This window comes from Petaurus breviceps, unplaced genomic scaffold, assembly GCF_028583685.1.
Source record: "Petaurus breviceps papuanus isolate PSGF00001 unplaced genomic scaffold, PetGlider_PUasm1.0 446, whole genome shotgun sequence".
Classification (NCBI taxonomy): domain Eukaryota; kingdom Metazoa; phylum Chordata; class Mammalia; order Diprotodontia; family Petauridae; genus Petaurus; species Petaurus breviceps.
The window spans coordinates 2,213,774-2,230,973 of NW_027186338.1; the positions used below are offsets into that span (position 1 = coordinate 2,213,774).

At 44.8% G+C, this 17,200-nt stretch overlaps 1 protein-coding gene across 3 annotated transcripts in view; it reads right to left on the reverse strand.

Annotated features, from left to right (window-relative positions):
* Positions 1 to 17,200, reverse strand: part of SMYD1 (SET and MYND domain containing 1) — a 37,898-nt gene that overhangs the window by 5,958 nt on the left and 14,740 nt on the right. The window contains exons 2-7 of one of the 3 annotated variants that reach the window (XM_069101040.1): positions 15,506 to 15,682; positions 10,991 to 11,204; positions 8,516 to 8,646; positions 6,943 to 6,981; positions 3,205 to 3,394; positions 2,305 to 2,397 (exon numbers count right to left, since the gene is read on the reverse strand). In XM_069101040.1, coding sequence (XP_068957141.1) covers positions 2,305 to 2,397; positions 3,205 to 3,394; positions 6,943 to 6,981; positions 8,516 to 8,646; positions 10,991 to 11,204; positions 15,506 to 15,682 — 844 coding nt within the window. The remainder of the gene's footprint in view (positions 1 to 2,304; positions 2,398 to 3,204; positions 3,395 to 6,942; positions 6,982 to 8,515; positions 8,647 to 10,990; positions 11,205 to 15,505; positions 15,683 to 17,200) is intronic. The other 2 variants (XM_069101042.1, XM_069101041.1) reach the window with 2 other exon arrangements.

Below are 17,200 nucleotides of genomic sequence, written 5' to 3' on the forward strand. Positions count from 1 at the left end.
AGGAAGGAAGGAAGGAAGGAAGGAAGGAAGGAAGGAAGGAAGGAAGAAAGGAAGGAAGGAAGGAAGGAAGGAAGGAAGGAAGGAAGGAAGGAAGGAAGGAAGGAAGGAAGGAAGGATGCATTAAGCACTCATATGCCAGGTTCTGTGCTAAGTGCTGGGGGTACAAATATAAGCAAAAGGAGGGAAGTGTCTTCCCTCCAATGCAGGTAAAGGCTGGAGGGCTCCTTGAGGAGGAAGGAGCAGTTCCTCCACCAAACAGAAGCTCCAGAAGGAAGTCATTGAGAGGAGAGGAGGGCAGTCTTCACAGAAGGTCACTCTAGCTTGAGAATGCTGCAGAGATGCCTAGATGTTCCAGGGTAATGAGACCCCAGGTGCTGAGGGAAGTGCAGGATGAAACAGAGGCAGAGGCTTTGCTCTGAAGTCAGGATGCCAATAATGAAGCAAATTGTTGGGACAGCTGGATGGCATGGTGGATAGAGCACAGGCCTTGGAGTCAGGAAGGGCTGAGTTAAAATCTCACCTCAGACAGTAGCTGTGTGACCCTGGATAAGTCACTTAACTTCTCTTAACTTAGATTTTCCATCTGTAAAATGGGGGTCCTAATAGCACCTACCTCCCAGGGCTGTTGTAAGGATCAAATGAGATGACATATATATTGATTTGCTAATCTCAAAGAGTTATAGAAATGCTAGCTATAACAGATTAGGAAACTGAGGCCGATGCAGGATTCTAATTTGGGCCCATCCCTGGGATGTTCTCCCTCTTTATCTCCACCTCCTGGCCCTCCTGGCTTCCTTCAAGCTTAAGCTAAAAATCCCACCTTCTATAGAAAGCCCTTCCCAGTCTCTCTTCATGCTGCCTCTTTCCCTCCACCACAATTATCTCCATTTAATCTGGTGCATGGTTTGTTTGTCCAGAGTAATTTGCTGTGTACATGCTGTTTCTCCCATTAGATCATCAACTCTTCAAGGACAGAGATGGTCTTTACCTTTCTTGTATTCCTAGTGCTTAGCACAAGACCCGGCAAATAGATGGTGCTTAATAAATACTTGTTGACTACCCACTGTACCACCTGCCTTCCCCGTGCCCATCAACATTGACTATAGGGCTCCACGTTATTGTCATTCAGCACCTAGGAAAGCCAGCTTTGGGATTCCAGATTAATAGCAACTGGAAGCTGACCCCATGATGGTCACCTTTATCAGTCCCCCTGATGGGGTGCTTGGGGTGTCTATGTTTGTAAAATCACATTCCACCCCTCCACCCCTACCCCCAGCCTCAGAGCATTAACTCTGCCCCTTCCCCCTGCCAGCACTCTGCCTAGCAACAATTCAGGAACTGTTTATCTCCCCTAGTACAGTGGCCAGCTACAACTATGAATCCTTCAGTGCACTATCTGTAAGTTAACTCTTCAGCCAATTATACACATACTGAGTCTCCATTAGCCTTGGTTCCCAACATCCATCTTGTCAAACAGAACACTGATGGGTGGAAGATTAGGCACTTCTCATTCAGCCCTGACCGCTAGCTGACTTAGTGATGTTTCAAGCCTAAAACCACACCTCCAGGTAGCCCCACCTTGGGCTATTTCCCAGTGAATTATGAGCAATAGGCCTGCACAGTTGACTTTAAAAGTGCATATTTCTTTAAGCACTGACCACTTCTTAACTCCTCCCTAATCCCACCCTTACTCACCTAGTTAGCATAATTGACATTTGTTTTACTGTCTTGACTCCTTAAAACTATTCTTGTGACTTTTTTAAGTTCGAAGGTTCCCTAAGAATCCCTGCCCTCTGTAAAGCGTAACAATAAACTTTTATAATCCTGACTCAAAAGATTGCTTGGGCCTTGTGAATTCCTTCCAGACTGCCCAGGAGGGACTCTGATCACTGATTGGAGCCCTGGTAACACCTATTAACCCCTCATCAGCCCTACCCCATGAGAATGTAAGCTCCTTGAGGACAAGACCTGTCTTTCTTGTTGCTTTTGTCTTTGCATCCCCACGACTCAAGAACAAAGCCAGCTACCCAGTTTGGGGACAAGCAGAAAGTCCAGTGGCCCCCCTCCCAGTGGCCAAGATGGGAAACCAGCCATCTCCAAAGGGACATCCCAGATGCACTTGGGTCTCCTTGGTCCCAAAAGCTATTTCAGAGGTTGGTCAGATGGGCAAGGGAGGGGTCAAGGTCTCAGTGAATGAAAGGCTAAGGGGACAAGGATTATGTCTCCCAGCCATCTGCTCTCCAGGGAGGCACCATCCTCTGCCTCCCTCACCCCACCCTACTCTGTCCACTGGGAGGCTCTTACTTCATGGTACAGCCCTTCAGAGCGAGCCTTGTCAATCTTCTCTAAGGTGTCCTTGGAGAACTGGGTCACCTCCTTCACAGCATCCTGGGAAGGCTAGAGAGAAGACAGTTGGGTGGAATGGTAGCCACATTCCTGCAGTAGCTGAAGTAAGACATTGTGTACACCACCTTCCTTCCCCAGAGAGACTTATCCCTCATCTCTAAACACAAGGGCAGGGTTCCTGGAATAGAGGACTGGCCTCCCAGGCTGCCAGCATCCCTATCAATCCTCCTGACTGCCCCATAGCTTGAGCCCTATAACTCTGAGAGTCACACCCCTGCCCCCACTGACCATCCTGACTCATCATTTTATAGATCAGAAAGTGGAGACCAGGGAAGGGAATGATCTTTCTTCAGTGACACAGGTAGTCAGGGCACCTGAAATTAATCCACTGTATTCATGTTCCCCCTAGAGAATGAAAGCTCTGCTATCTGGTATGGGCAGGTAGCATCTTACTTAGCAGCAGTAAGTGTAAGAATGAGGGCTGAGAGGTGGCCAGGTGGCGCAGTGAGTAAGAGCACCGGTCCTGGCGTCAGGAGACCCGGGATTGGTTCTGGCCTCACATACTTGGCACCCACACAAAATAACTGGCCATGTAACCTTGAGCAAGTTACTTAACCCCAATTGCTTTAAAAAAAAGAAAAAGAATGAAGGCTGAGAATGTCACCCTTGGCTGGCTCAGGGAGATTTATCACTTGTTCTGAGGCTATTTAGAGTCAAGCATCACCTTAGGGAAGGGGACTGGATGAGTGATTTCACTAGGAAAGGAAATTCTCTCTACCAACCCCGTTCACACACCCCCTCCCCCATCCTCCTACGGAGGGCACTGAAAGGATCATTCAGGCTCGGTGAGGGCCATACCTTGGGGTCCCCTTTCACTGCCAGGAAAAGGTCATCTTTTATCCCCTTCACACAGTGCTCACATGTGCAGTCAAAGTAATACTGTTTCTTCAGTTGCTTCTTCCGTTCTTGGCTAATGTTGAGAAAGTCTACATAGGATACAGTCAGCTCCTCCCCTTCTGAGATCTTTCCCAGGGCCCGAAGTTCAATTCTAGATTGGGGCAAAAGGTGACAAGAAACCCAAATGTAGGTACTTCCAAATAGTGTTTGACACATAGAAGGCACTTAAATTATTACTGACTGGCTGGCTGGGTGACTGACTCTGCAGGGGTGTACTAAGACAGGGCAAGTGGGGTTTTGTCTTACAGTACTGAAATTTAAAAGATACCTATCCTGGAGCCACTGTAATAACTAACTCCACCTCATACTCACTTGAATTTGTCCCAATTTTGTTATTTTCCCATCACAAATTACAAAGTTGATTTAAGGGTGCTTTATTGTGTTGCTTGCCCTACATATCAAAATTACTAGTTATGGCTCTAAACCTGTGGTTTTAAGTTCAGAAATGCCTGGTGATCCCAAGGTTCAGCTATTAGATCCACTTACCTACAACCTCAGAGACATTGATTTCCCACCCAACAAGGATGAAGTCCACACACACACACACACACACACACACACACACACACACACACTCTCTCTCTCTCTCTCTCTCTCTCTCCAAAAATACAACACAGGTTTTTTGCCAAGGTGCTAATTTGAAATGAAAATGAACCAAGAGACAAAGGCCATGTCTGTCTCATGAAGTAAACCAATGGCAATTTGTTTTGTTTGTTTCTTTCCATTATAATAATGACTTAATCAGGTTCATTGGAAGACTAATCAATTTATTATTTTTGTGATCAGGTCCAGACAGAATGGAAGATGGTTGGTGTGGTCATGAGGCCAGAAATGGCCTCCTTTGATGTTTCACTGACAGCTCTGGAGGGTACAGTCAACTCTTGATTATCCAGGCCAATGAAGGAGAGAAGAAGCAGAGATAGCTTCCACCAGCAGATAATGAAAAATCATTTACATTTTGTTTTGGAGAAGCTCTGACTGATGTACGTTTTTGCTTCATTCTTGGCCGAGTTCTAATCTTAACCTCCATTTTTTTAAATGATTATTTTTTAGAGGGGGAAGGCAGGGCAATTGGGGTTAAGTGACTTGCCCAAGGTCACATGGCTAGCAAGCGTAAAGTGTCTGAGGCTGAATTTGAACTCAGGTCCTCCTGACTCCAGGGCCGCTGCTCTATTCACTGCACCACCTAGCCACCCCTTAACCTCCACTCGTGACTTAAGTCTAGTTTCAAACACTTGGGACAACCAAGATCCCTGCAGATAATCAAACATGGATGATCGAGAGTTGACTTCATTCCATTGCAGTATATTATTTGCTTTAATGATGTGCTATAACACACATGCTTTATTGGTAATTGAACGTGGATCCCCCCTTCAACTGACCTATCCCATCTGGACCTTATTGCTAATTCCTTTACCCACCATTTAACCACAGCACCATCTTGCAGCATAGTAGATGGCTTGTAGTCAAAGCAAAGCCCATTCTATAACTGACATCCAGCTTAGCCAATCTTCATGAGGAACAGCCCATGGAACTTAAGTCATGCAAATCAGCACTGGCCCAGACAACTGGAGCCTAAAAGAAATGGGGATGTGGACAATGGATGGGTTCTGTGCCTGTCTGGTGTCCAGATGCCTCAAATGGATGAACCAGGATATTGAGAAGGGAGGGAAAGAAGGGTAAAAACTGGGCAAGAGGGCTTTAAAAAAATCAGCATAGTGAAATAAAGAGCTGGCCTTCAAGGAAAACCTGGGTTCAAATCCCACCTCTGACACAAATACAAATAGGCTCTGTGACCTTGGGCAAGTCATTGAATATCTTATTGCCCTAGGCAACTCTCTGAGACTCTGTGTTGAAGAGAAGGTGACAACTTCTTTGGCAGAAGAAGGGTCCTCATCTGGGAGTTCCTTACACCAATATCACCAATCCCTGCCGTTATCTGACCCTATCAAAAGGCTAAGAAGAATAATCACTCCATAGAGGGCAACTCTGCAACATGAGGCCAGGCTTCCCATTGAACAGAGTCCAGGGGCATGATGGGAAATGCCTAGCCTAAAGCATGCAGTTACTCATATATGATAACTGCTACTTTGTGGTACATACAGAAACCAGTTATTAGGGGTAAAAAAGATCACCTAGACTGGGATCAGTTAAATGCCAGACTTCTGTGCCTTCCCCACTGCTGGGCTTCCTCCCAGCCTGCTGTTAAAAGAACTGGAGGAGTCTACAGGAGAGAGCTAGTCTCCAACCATCAGCAGTGACTCAAAAATCAGGCTACGGGTGGTAGGGTCAGATGAGAAGTCAAAACCTTCTGCAGCAAAGTGTCAAAGTAGTTAGAGCACTAGACCTAGAATCAGGAAGATCTGAGTCCAAATCCTGCTGCAGACACTCACCAGTTGTGTGACCCTGGGCAAGTCACTGAGGTTTCTTCATCTGCAAAATGAGGATAATCATAGCAACTCCCTCCCAAAAATGAGATAATATTTGTAAATGCTTTGCGAAACTTAAAGCACTATATGTTGTTAGTTATTGTTATTGTTGCTTTTATTGTTATTGTCACTTGTCTTGACTCAACCAAAATCCATTGGTTAGCAAGGATCAGGATTTCAACTGCCTTATCTCTATTCACTGCCAAGGTCACAGAAGCAGAGTCAGAGGATGGATATGAATCCAGATTCTTCTGAGTCCGGGGTCAGTGTTGTTTCTACTACATTAAACAGAAGGCAAGCTCCTTAAAGGTAGACACTCTCTTATTTTCCCTTTTGTATCCCCAGCACCTCATACAGTGCTTTACACATAGTAGGAACTTAACTGAATTGAATAATTGAAACCAGCTCAAACACACAGATCACAATTGTCCTCAATCAGCAAATGGAACACTAGAGAAAAACCAAACCTCATCTCAATCATCAAAAACACATCTCTGAGCTATTTTACTGGGTGGGAAATAGGAGATGTCAGAGAGCACACAATCCTTTAGTATGTCAGTAAGATAATCAGTCTTTATTTTATGGTAAGCAGGGTTTAGGGAATGGGTTCTTAACCTGGTGTCCATGGACCCCCAAGTGGTCTGTGGATAGATTTCAGGAGCTCTGTTAACTTTTAAAAAAATACTTAGATAGCTGTATTACGATATCATTGGTTCCTTCATCATCCTATAGATTTTATTTGTGTATTTGAAAACATTATTCTGAACAGGGGTTGGTCCATAGGCTTCACAGACTGACAAAAGGATCCATGACACAAATGAAGGTTAAAAACCTTTATTCTAGTTGTAATTTGGGGTTTTTTTAACTAGATCTTTTAGACCTGGGAAGATTCCATGCTTGTCAGTCAAAGGAAAGAGAGAAGTACAATAGGAAAGATGGAGGAGAAAGGAATGAAAGGACAGGGAAGGTCCTACGGTGGTTGGTGGAATGGAGAACAGTATTATTTCTTTTTAAATTGCATACAAAATACAGCAGCCACGGAACGTGAGGATTTGGGGTTGAGCAGGACTTTGGGATAATGGAAAAAGGAATGGTGAATTTGAACACACGGCCAGCCTGGAAATCTTGGAAAAGACCTGGCCCACAAGCAAACCAAGCAAGTGAGGGGAGGGTCAGAGGACAGGTATGTGCTTCGACAAGACTGACCCACCTCATCTGTGTGTGAAACATAGATTTCACAGCCTCATGACTGAAAGACAAAACAGATAGTGCAGGTGACTTAAGAGCAACACCACCAGAAACAAAGATGCTCAAATTGGTCAGATATACCATGGTTAGCATGAGTGAATGGGATCAATAATTCCAGCCAGGCTCCCATGATCACAAAGATCTCCCATCCCCACTCCTTCCCAGACATTGTAGGGTCATTTTACAACCTCAGTCTACTTAGTTTCACTAACTGGATAGAAATTTGAGAGCTCAAATGTTATCCCCTTGGGACTGGTTACAAACTGGATCTAAATTGGGTAGCATCTCAGAGATGGAAACTCAGCCTCCTTTGAAACACATTTTGGGTAGCATTCATACTTGGAATGGGGAACTCAAAGCATCCCTAGGCATGAGAAGGACATTCCTCAGGCAGTGGCTACAGAATTTCTTGGGTTCATACACAAAGTTTTCCTCCACTAATGTCTGAGAAACCAGGGTCAAAACAAACAACCCAGAAATGATAAGTGGTGGGTACTGAAATTGATTTATGGAAAGGAGAGTTTTCATTGGTGGAAGTGGGAATAACTATACCAGCCTTTAATGAGGTAAACAGGGTTTATTTGGCAAAGGGTTCTTAAATTGGTGTCCATGGATTCCCAAGGGATCTGTGGATAGATTTCAGGGAGTCTGTTAACTTTTTAAAGACTATTTTGATAATTATTTCAATATCATCAGTTTCCTTTGTCATCCTATATATTTTATCTTTGTGCATTTTAAAGCATCATTCTGATCAGTGGTTAGTCCATAGGCTTCACAGACTTCCAAAGGGGTCCATGACACAAATGAAGGTTAAGAAACTTTACTCAGATTAAAAACATTTTTTTCTTTGAGTATCCTGAGCTTGGGGTTATCACCACTAAGGACTAGAGAGTCTGGAAGGACTCCTCCTTGGTTGCTGTATTTCAATCTGTCATTGACATTCAAGGGAACTCCACATAACAAATTTGCCCTGGTGGTGAGTGGTTTGGGGAAGGTTGGGGTTGAGGGTGTAGACTTCATGTGCAAAGGGGAAACAAAAGGGGAAATGGGCAATGATGGATGAGAATTTTTATTTGGTTCCAAATTCTAATCTCATGCTCATGGCATGTTCCCCCTATCTTTTTTTTTTTTTAAGACAGAAAGACATATTCATCCCATCAGTGAATGGAAAGGATTCCTTTTAGAAAGATATAAAGTAGTAAAGGAACAATCACCCTAATAATCAGACCCATCATAACATTGGGTCACAGACATCATCCCTGCCAGGTGTTTGCTATTTTTAGGAATTTGGAAGAAGGAATTTGGAACCTGCCCAGTGACTATTAAAAAGGCTTCTGTTTAGTAGAAGAGCAGAAACTGGGTTGGCATCATTACTACTATCTAAAGGTAATAGAAATAATAATGTTCAATCCTCTTTTGAAGTTTCTGGTTGACCTTAAAGAGTTTGCTCTTAGATTTTGAAAATCAATTTCAGGAAACATTACAGTAAGTGTCACCCCACCCCTGACACCCACCCCAGGCAAAGATCTACTCACTTGCCATTGTTGAATATGACGGTACAGTTGGGCCAGCAGTCATGGTTCACCAAGCAGAGGTTGGGGAAGATGCCCACCCCCACAGCCTGAAGGCCCCTCTGGTCACTGAGAGTGAAAGCATTGCAGTTGATCTGCCCAGTGGGAGGAAAGAAAATAGTACATCAATCATGAGCAGAGTACAATAGAGAACCAAGAGGGAATGGTGGACATTAAGGAAGGTATAGCCTCTAAAGTCAAATTAAAGGAATTCCATTCCTTAGCTAAATTTCATGTGACTGCCATCAAGTTATAAACATTTATTAAGCCACTACTGTGTACCATGCACTGTGTTAAGTGCTAGGGAGACAAAAAGAAGAAAAAGATAGTTCCTGTCCTCAAGGAGCTTACAATCTAATACAACTCATTGCCAGGCTAGATCCAAGAGATGAAAACTATATTGATGCCTAAAGATGCTAAAATGCAACACAATTCTACATTTTTAGCAGTAATGTTTCTTTGTTTTTTGTTTATACTTTCTGTTTTGCCTATAATAGATTGGAAGGTAGGTAGGTAGGTAAATAGATACATATTTTTGCTCTGTTCTTTGTTTTTCTCTTTCTCTCTTTTCCTCCACCTTCCTTACTATAGAACTTCCATACTGTAGAACTAAAGTTCATATTTTATTATTTGATGTAATTACTGAATAGTATTTTATATTCTATGTACACAATGGTTTTGTTTTTGTTTTTGTTTTGCTTTTTGGAAGGCAGTTGGGGTTAAGCAACTTGCCCAACATCATATGGCTAGTTTTTGTGTTAAGTGTCTGAGGTCAGATTTGAACTCAGGTCCTCCTGACTCCAGGGCCAGTGCTCTATTCACTGTGCCACCTAGCTACCCCCACAATAGTTTTTAAAGCAGAGGAATGGAACATTGTAAATTTATCTCCAAAACAAATTCAGTTGTCCCTATATGTCTTTTAGCTTGATTATTTTCCCCCCTCAGAGAGTCAGTAGCTTTGGAAAAACATTTCTCAGCCCTATGCATCTAAAAAAATAGTAAGAATAAAGATGAGTGTATAATCAACTCCATAATGTATTATGCCTTTGTGATCATAAGTACTGATTGAGGTATATATTCTGGAATTAAGTGTCACTTTCTCCATTCATTCTCAGTAAATACCCTAACAGGCACTGAATCAATAAAAACTAATTATTATCATCATCGTAAACCTTAGAACACTATACAAATACATGCATGAAAAAATCAATGAATGAACAAGTCCCAGAAATTGCTTAGGAAAAGAACAGAACTTTTCTATTGCCCCCATTTACTGCTAGGAGAATAGGCACAGATAAGGGAGGTGGCTCACGGGTCCAAGGCCTCCCAGTGAGCTGATGCCGGGGCTCTGGAAACTCTGACCAGGGGCTGATGTGAGGGTCTTTGTCTAGCTGGCTCTTGTCCTCATTGTGATAGGAAACCAAATAGTAGCCTTTGGATTGTTCTGTGCTATGCCCCATCCCATGTCCTTGGCTCTCGTGACTTCTGACTTGCATGCTTTATCCCCCAGATCAGGGAGATTAATCATTTTTGTAGTCAAGTCTCCCTTTGGAAGTCTGGTGAAGCCTATGGATCCTTTTTCAGTGTTTTTTTTTTCTTAAGTTAATAAAATATGTAAGATTACAAAGTAACCAATTATACTAAAAATGGTTATCTACTTGTCTGTCTGTCCATCTATCTGTATTTGAAATTTATACACCCCAGGTTAAGACTTCCTGCCTTAGGTCACGTTCCAAAGCTAACTGTGAAGGCAAGATGTATTTTCCTGATCATTATGCTGGGGAAAAGATGACCATGACCATGACTGTAGCAAGGCCCAAAAAGTAGGAGGGAAGAAATCCACCAAGCACCCAGCACAGCTGACCAATGGCCTTCCCAAGCCCCCACCTGGGAGCCTCTGAGGCCCAGGGTTCTCAGTGCAGACTGTACCTTCTCAGTTTGGCTGTCACAACTGATGCCTGGGAATTTCATTTTCCTTTTTTTTCCTTTATGGGAAATTCAGAATTTAGCCCCTGGGATTTGTCATGCTCTTTAATTTTGTGTCCTTGTGCCCAGAAACTAAAGTGGGGGTGGGGAGGAAGTGGGTGGGAGGGGGATGGGAGCAACAGGTGCTTCAAAAGGAGCCAGAATCAGCTGGGAGGTGCAAGGGGTGAGGAACCTGTCAGGAATGGGGGTGCAGAGGTGAGGCCCTTTGCAGGAGCAGCACAGGGATTTCTCGTCTTTGTTACAAGCAGAGAAACCATCAAACAATCTCATGATGGGGAAGAAGAGGAGAAAGAGGAGGAGGAAAAGGAGGAAGAAGAGGAGGGGGGAAGGGGGTGTAGGAGAATGGGGTAGGGGAGGGGAAGGAGGGAAAAGAGGTGGGGAGAGGGGCAGGGGAGGAGGGGGAAGGGAACCAAGGGGGGCAAGGGCAATGGGAAGCTCGGTCAGGGTGCCTACCACTCCGAATATGTGTGAGATGTACTGCATGCTGAATTGCTGGCTCTGGGGGGGCCAGAAGTTCAGGAAGCTGTCCACATCCATGCGAAGGTCTTTCTGCTCCTCTTCCCCAAAGTTGTCCACGTGATTCTGCAGGTCGTCCACAGAGACCAAGCAGCCCTCGGTGAGTCCAGTGCCCTCTCTCTCTATGCGCCACATGATCCTGGCCGCCAGCCTGAGGAAGGGGATAGAAAGAAGGCTGAAGATGGTGGTGACAGGGGCCTCAGGTGCGGAGGGAGTGCTGTGAGCTCTGTGGAGCCCTTCACACACATGATTTCATTTGATCCTCACAGGGGCCCTGGGAGACAAGGCTACCAATACTGTGTCCCATTTTACAGGTGAATCAATCAGTAAACATTTCTCAAGGGCCTCTATGCCAAGCACTGTGCTTAAGCCCCAGGGACACAAGGAGAGGCAAAGGACAGTTCCAATCCTCAGGTAGCTTAGAGTCTAAAAGGAAGCCAGGTTCAAAGTTACTAAGCTAAGACTGGATTCAAACCCAGGGCTTAGGACCCAGAATGAGAGCTGGGAGGGGCCTTAAGGACCAGTGGGTTCAGCTCTCTCTTTCTAGAGAGAAGGAAACGAGAAAGATGAAGTCTTCCTGCCCGAGGCCAGTACACAGCCCCATATTAGGCCGCCTGTCAGCAGGGCACACAAGGACCCTGGGGGATATGTAGGGAATCAGAGGACAGAAGCCCAGCCCAGAATCTCCCCATGGGTCCTTTCAGTTTGGGATTCTGCCCCTGGCTAGTCTGGGGGGGAGGGCCTGGGCGTGTGGGGGAATGAGGGGCTGTCCCCTGGGACGTCCACCACCAAGGTCACAAGCGAGACATCCCGGGTTCCCTTCATAACTCACTGTGGATCTGTCCTCTGGCCATTTGTCTAGACTTTAAAGAATGATTCCAACTTTCAGCAGACAGTAGGCCTCTAAGGATTCAGTAGAATTCAATAAACATTGATTAAGCCTTTACTGTGTGCAGGCACAGGGCTAAGAGCTAGAAGGTAGAAGGAAAGTGGCCTGGGCATTTCGGGCTGCCTCATTGCCGACAGAGGCTCAGGTGTGAAAGCAGCTCATCTTACCCAGGCTGCCTGCCCTGCCCCGCCCCCCCCTTCCCATTCCAGGGTCTTCCCCCATCACTGCACCATTTGGGTACAATTACCAGTGATGGATCCCTGCTATTTCCCCCAAGAGAATGTGACAAGGACTGCTTCAGCCTTGTCTTTGTACACTCAGCTCTTTGCAAGGGTCCCTGCTTCATAAATACTTACAGATTGATTAAACACATGTGCATGCACACACACACACTCACACACATGCATGAACACATTTATAGACACACAGACACACACATATGTACACACTTACCAACATATACACACTCTTACATACACACACACACTTACAGACAAACATACACACACTCACATACACACACACAAACACATGGAGATGGGACTTTGAAAATCAGTGAATCTATCCAATGTGCACACCCATTTTGTACCCGTGGGCAAAATCAGAGTATATACCAAGTGAATTCCAAGGACCGCCTTTATACTCTTGGGCAGCTTTTAAGTCTGCAATATTAGCTCTGGCACCTCTGAGGCCAGAGCACCTGGCATGTTTTCCATCTTTCCCTCCACCCTGAAATCCAATGCGTATTTCTTGGCCCCAAACCTTGGTCCTTGGCTGATGAAAAAAGACCTGGAATCCTGGGATAAGAAATTGATGTGACTGATGGGGGAGGTGGGTGTTGGTTGTTTATGGGCAGGGGAGGAGAAGTATGAGAGCCAGGGTTTTTTTTTGGGGGGGGGTGATTCAAACAGTGAGGTCAGGTAGGCTCTCTCCCCTCTATGGCTCTCACCCTCTCTCCTCACTTTTAAATGGTCAAGTCTGACTGTTAGACTATTTCCCAGATGCTGAGTTCAAGTTCAAGGTTCATTAATTAGGCCCAGGGTAGTAGTCACAGTCCTGGAAGTGTATTGACAGAAGGGGGGGAAAGGCAGGTCCATAGGTTGTCACTAAGGGCTGTGTATCAGGTGATCAGGAACAACGTGACTTGACAGGCTGAACCAGAACTCCTGAGTTCTGTCCACCTCAATCATTCATTTCAGGTCCCTTTTGCAATCCTCTCTGCTGGTGAAGGGAGCTGGTGTCTTATTTCCCAACAGTTGTATTCAGTCCGACGTTTATCAGGCACCTACTATGTACAAGGCCCAGTACCAGCAACAACAATTTCCCACCTCCCACCTTTGTACAAGTGGCCACCCCTGTGTGGAAGCTTCTCCCTCACAGAAGTCTAAGACACCTTGAAGCACAGCTCCGTGGCTGCCCCCTCCATTCAGACTCCCACGGGAGAGCTTTCCTGATCCCTAGTCATTAGCACTCTCCTTCTTGAAAAGTCCCCTAGTCATTAGCACTCTCCCTCTTGAAAAGTCGTTGCACTGAGTTTCTGCTAAAGAGAAGCAGTATGGCCTAGTGGACAGGAAGGCAGAATTCAAACCCAAACCTGATTCCAAATCTAAGATTCTTCCCACTGTAGCTGCAGTGACTGGGGGGAAGAAACAATATAGACAGGGAAAATAATATAATAATGACAACAGCTGGTGTTTATACAATTCCTTCATGAGTCTTCTCTCACTTGAGCCTTACGATAACCCACAGAGGGAAGTTCTATTTCCACATTTCACAGGTAAGGAAACGGAGGCAAAGAGAACTTATTTGTCCACAGTGGTACAGTTGGTCAAGTGTCAGAGACAGGATGTGAAGCCGTGTTCAGCATTCATTCCACTCTGCCCAACTGCAGCTCTTGGACAACCTTGCAAAAGTTTGAATCTTGTGCTGTAGGCAGAGAACCATGTGACTCCTGAGCAGTGTGGGCCTCCCAGAGTCCCCTACTAACCCTGTCTGCTGACATGATAGCTGGGGTTGGTGGGTGGCTCACAGCCTGAGATGATGCCATCCCAGAGGAGGACTTTCCTTAGAGAGCTACCAGCCATATTCTAGTTTCATTAGCAATTGGGGGCTATGAGTAGAAAGAAGCCATTCCTAGGGATCCCCGTTACCAAGCACATGGAGTCCATGGGAAAGGGTGAGGTGTGACATTTGGGGCTGTACTCTTTAAAGCCTGCCACCAAAATGAGCCATCAAGTATAGACCCAGGAAGCCAGGGAAGTAGGTACAGGAGAGCTCACTACCCTTCATCTCCCTACGGAGACCCATTTTTTTTTTTTTTTGCTTTTTGAAGGGCAGTTGGGGTTAAGTGACTTGTCCAAGGTCACAGGCTAGTTTTTGTGTTAAGTGTCTGAGGTCAGATTTGGAGGAAGACCCATTCTTGTGCACTGGGCAGATTCTAAGACCTCTCTACCAGTCTGGGGTCAGAGTGTAGAGATGGCATGGGCTGTGGGGGGGGGGGTTCCGAATTGAGTGCATGCCTCCCAGACATCCCTTGACTTTGGCAGGAGACTCCCATGTTGGGAGATATGTTTCTATCTTGGGATGTGCCTGGATCCAGCATCTACAGTATCTGTACTATTTCCCTTTCCCATAACCCCTTCCATACTAACCCTGGATACACTATATTAGCAACTCTCAAAGTCTGGTCAGAAGCCTCCCCCACCCCCTATGTCCCTGAGACCCTTTTAGGGGAGTATGCAAAGTTAAAATAATTTTCATAATAATACTGAGATGTTTTAATTTCTAGATCATACTATCAAGATACTGTCATTATTTTTATTATATCATTCAGTCATTTTCAGTCATGTCTAATTCTCTGTGACTCTATCTGGGATGTTCTTGGCAAAGATTCTGGAGTGGTTTGCCATTTCCTTCTCCAGTTCATTTTATAGATGAGGAAACTGAGACAAAGTGGGTGAAGTGACTTGCCCAGGGTCACACAGCTAGCATAGCCTTTAAAATAAAATGCAAACTGCTCAGGCATTCAAAGCCCTTCTCAATCTGAGTCCAACCTCCATATCAAGAATTATTCCACATTTCTCCCTGTCAAGTGAGCTATATTCCAACCACATTGGCCTGTGAGCTGTTCCCCACATGTATCCCCATTGGCATTCCAAGAGTCCATCTCCTGCTTCTGACTGTGCCCTATTCCTGGAATCCTAAGCTTCCTTCAACATTCAGTGATGTCACTTCCTACAGGGAACCCATCCCGATCCCCTCAATTCCTAGTGCTTCCCACCAGAAATTACTCTGTATTGATCTGGTATGTATTGTGTAATTATTTATCTAGTCTCTAGCATAGGGCCAGGCATACAGTTGGTGCTTAGTAGGTGCTTGCTCCCTGAAGTCATCCAGATGCCTGATTTCTTTGAGTCTGTGGCACCCAGGGGCCCACGCTTGTTTTCAAGGCTCCCATCTCCCAATACAGGGCTGTTGGCACCCAGCAATCCTCATTACTGCCAGGGCACACCTCAAATCCTGTCACCCCCTTGGTCCCTTGTCCCCTCCTCCTCAGCTCTGACCTGATGTTTTCGCTGGGTGGTTTCCCATGCTTCTTGATGGCTGCACACTCATTCTTGTGGTTCAACCAGGCATCCTTTTGGCAGGTCCGGTCACAATAGTGGGCAAACTTACACTGCCCACATCGCTGGAGCTTCTCCTGCCTTTTAAAGCAGGTGTGGCACACGACGTGGGTAAAGCTGAAAAAAAGAAGAAATCAGCAGGGGGAAGTCCTGTGCCAGGAGATGCCAGTGCTGGGTAGCCAACGTGCAGGTGGGTACAGGCGGGTGGAGAGACGGAGACTCTTTCTCCCTAACCCATGCCATTTGATTCATTGGAACAAATCAACCCAGGGAACAATAGTCAGTGACTTGGTATGGTCAGTAGTATGGTCAGATTTAATGTGACTCCAGAGAGAGGCGTGGTGTGTCACTTAGCCAATTGATGCCAATCTAGTGGTAAACTCTAGAGTGTAATCTCTAAGACTCTATTACATCATGCATCAGAGGAGAAAGTTTCTATGCTTATCGAGGTCTAGATCAGACAAAACAAATCAAACTCCCCAGACTGGGGATGTGGGAGTGAGTGGGACGTATATACTATACAGGGGGGGGGGGGGGGGACTGAAAGATTTAATGCAGTTTAAGCATTGATAAGATTTAATAAGCTTTAAAACTGCACTGATACTTTTGGGACATCCCATGCCCCACCCCCTCCAAAATATATATATGATAGTGTTGTGTAAATATGCATATATTTGTGCATCATATAAAATACATATATAATATGCACATATTATACATGTAATAAAAATAAAATAACATTCCATAACATGTTATGTTATATGGCATTTACACAATAATATATGTGCCAGGAACTATACTAAGCCCTTTATAACTATATTATATTATATTTGTTATGTTATATTATATTATGTTATGTTATATTATATTATATTATATTTATTATATTATATTATATTATATTATATTATATATCATTTTATCCTCACAACATGGCTGTGGACACATTTAGGTGCTATTATAATCACCATTTTACAGATGAGAAAACTGGGGCAAACAGAGTTATATGACTTGCCCAGGGACCCTAGTAAATGTCTGAGACTGTATTTGACCTGACTCCAGGTCCAGTGTTCTCTCCACCAAGTGACCAGTCTGCCCCCAATGTTCTGTATGTATTATATATTGTATACACCTATGGGAGGGTGTACATAGAGTAATGGCCAGAGATCTCACCTCAGAGCCAAGAAGACCTGAGTTCAAGTCCTGAGTGACACATATGGTCTGCATAATCCTGGGCAAGTCACTTAACCTGTACTAAAAGCAAATCATTCTAAAATGCAAAGAAGGCACCTATCTACATCATGGGAGGAAGGTTCCTCATCTTGGAATTCCCTCTACTATACCACATCACAGATTGAGTCCCTATCCCTATACTACATATAAAATAATCACATATAGGACCCATTTTACAGATGGGGAAGAAATACAGCAAGGTAAAAAAAAAATACAACAAAATGTACTAACCAGCTTCACATCACACACAACGGAGCCAAAATCCGGGAGGGTCCCAGGGTCTACTAAATTCTGGGCTCCCCACTGGAATATGGTGCCTCAGACCCAGGCAGCCCTTTCAGGCTTTTCAGAAGGTAGCCTCTGAAATGATTTGAAGGGATTGCCGGTGGGCTGTTGGGGAAT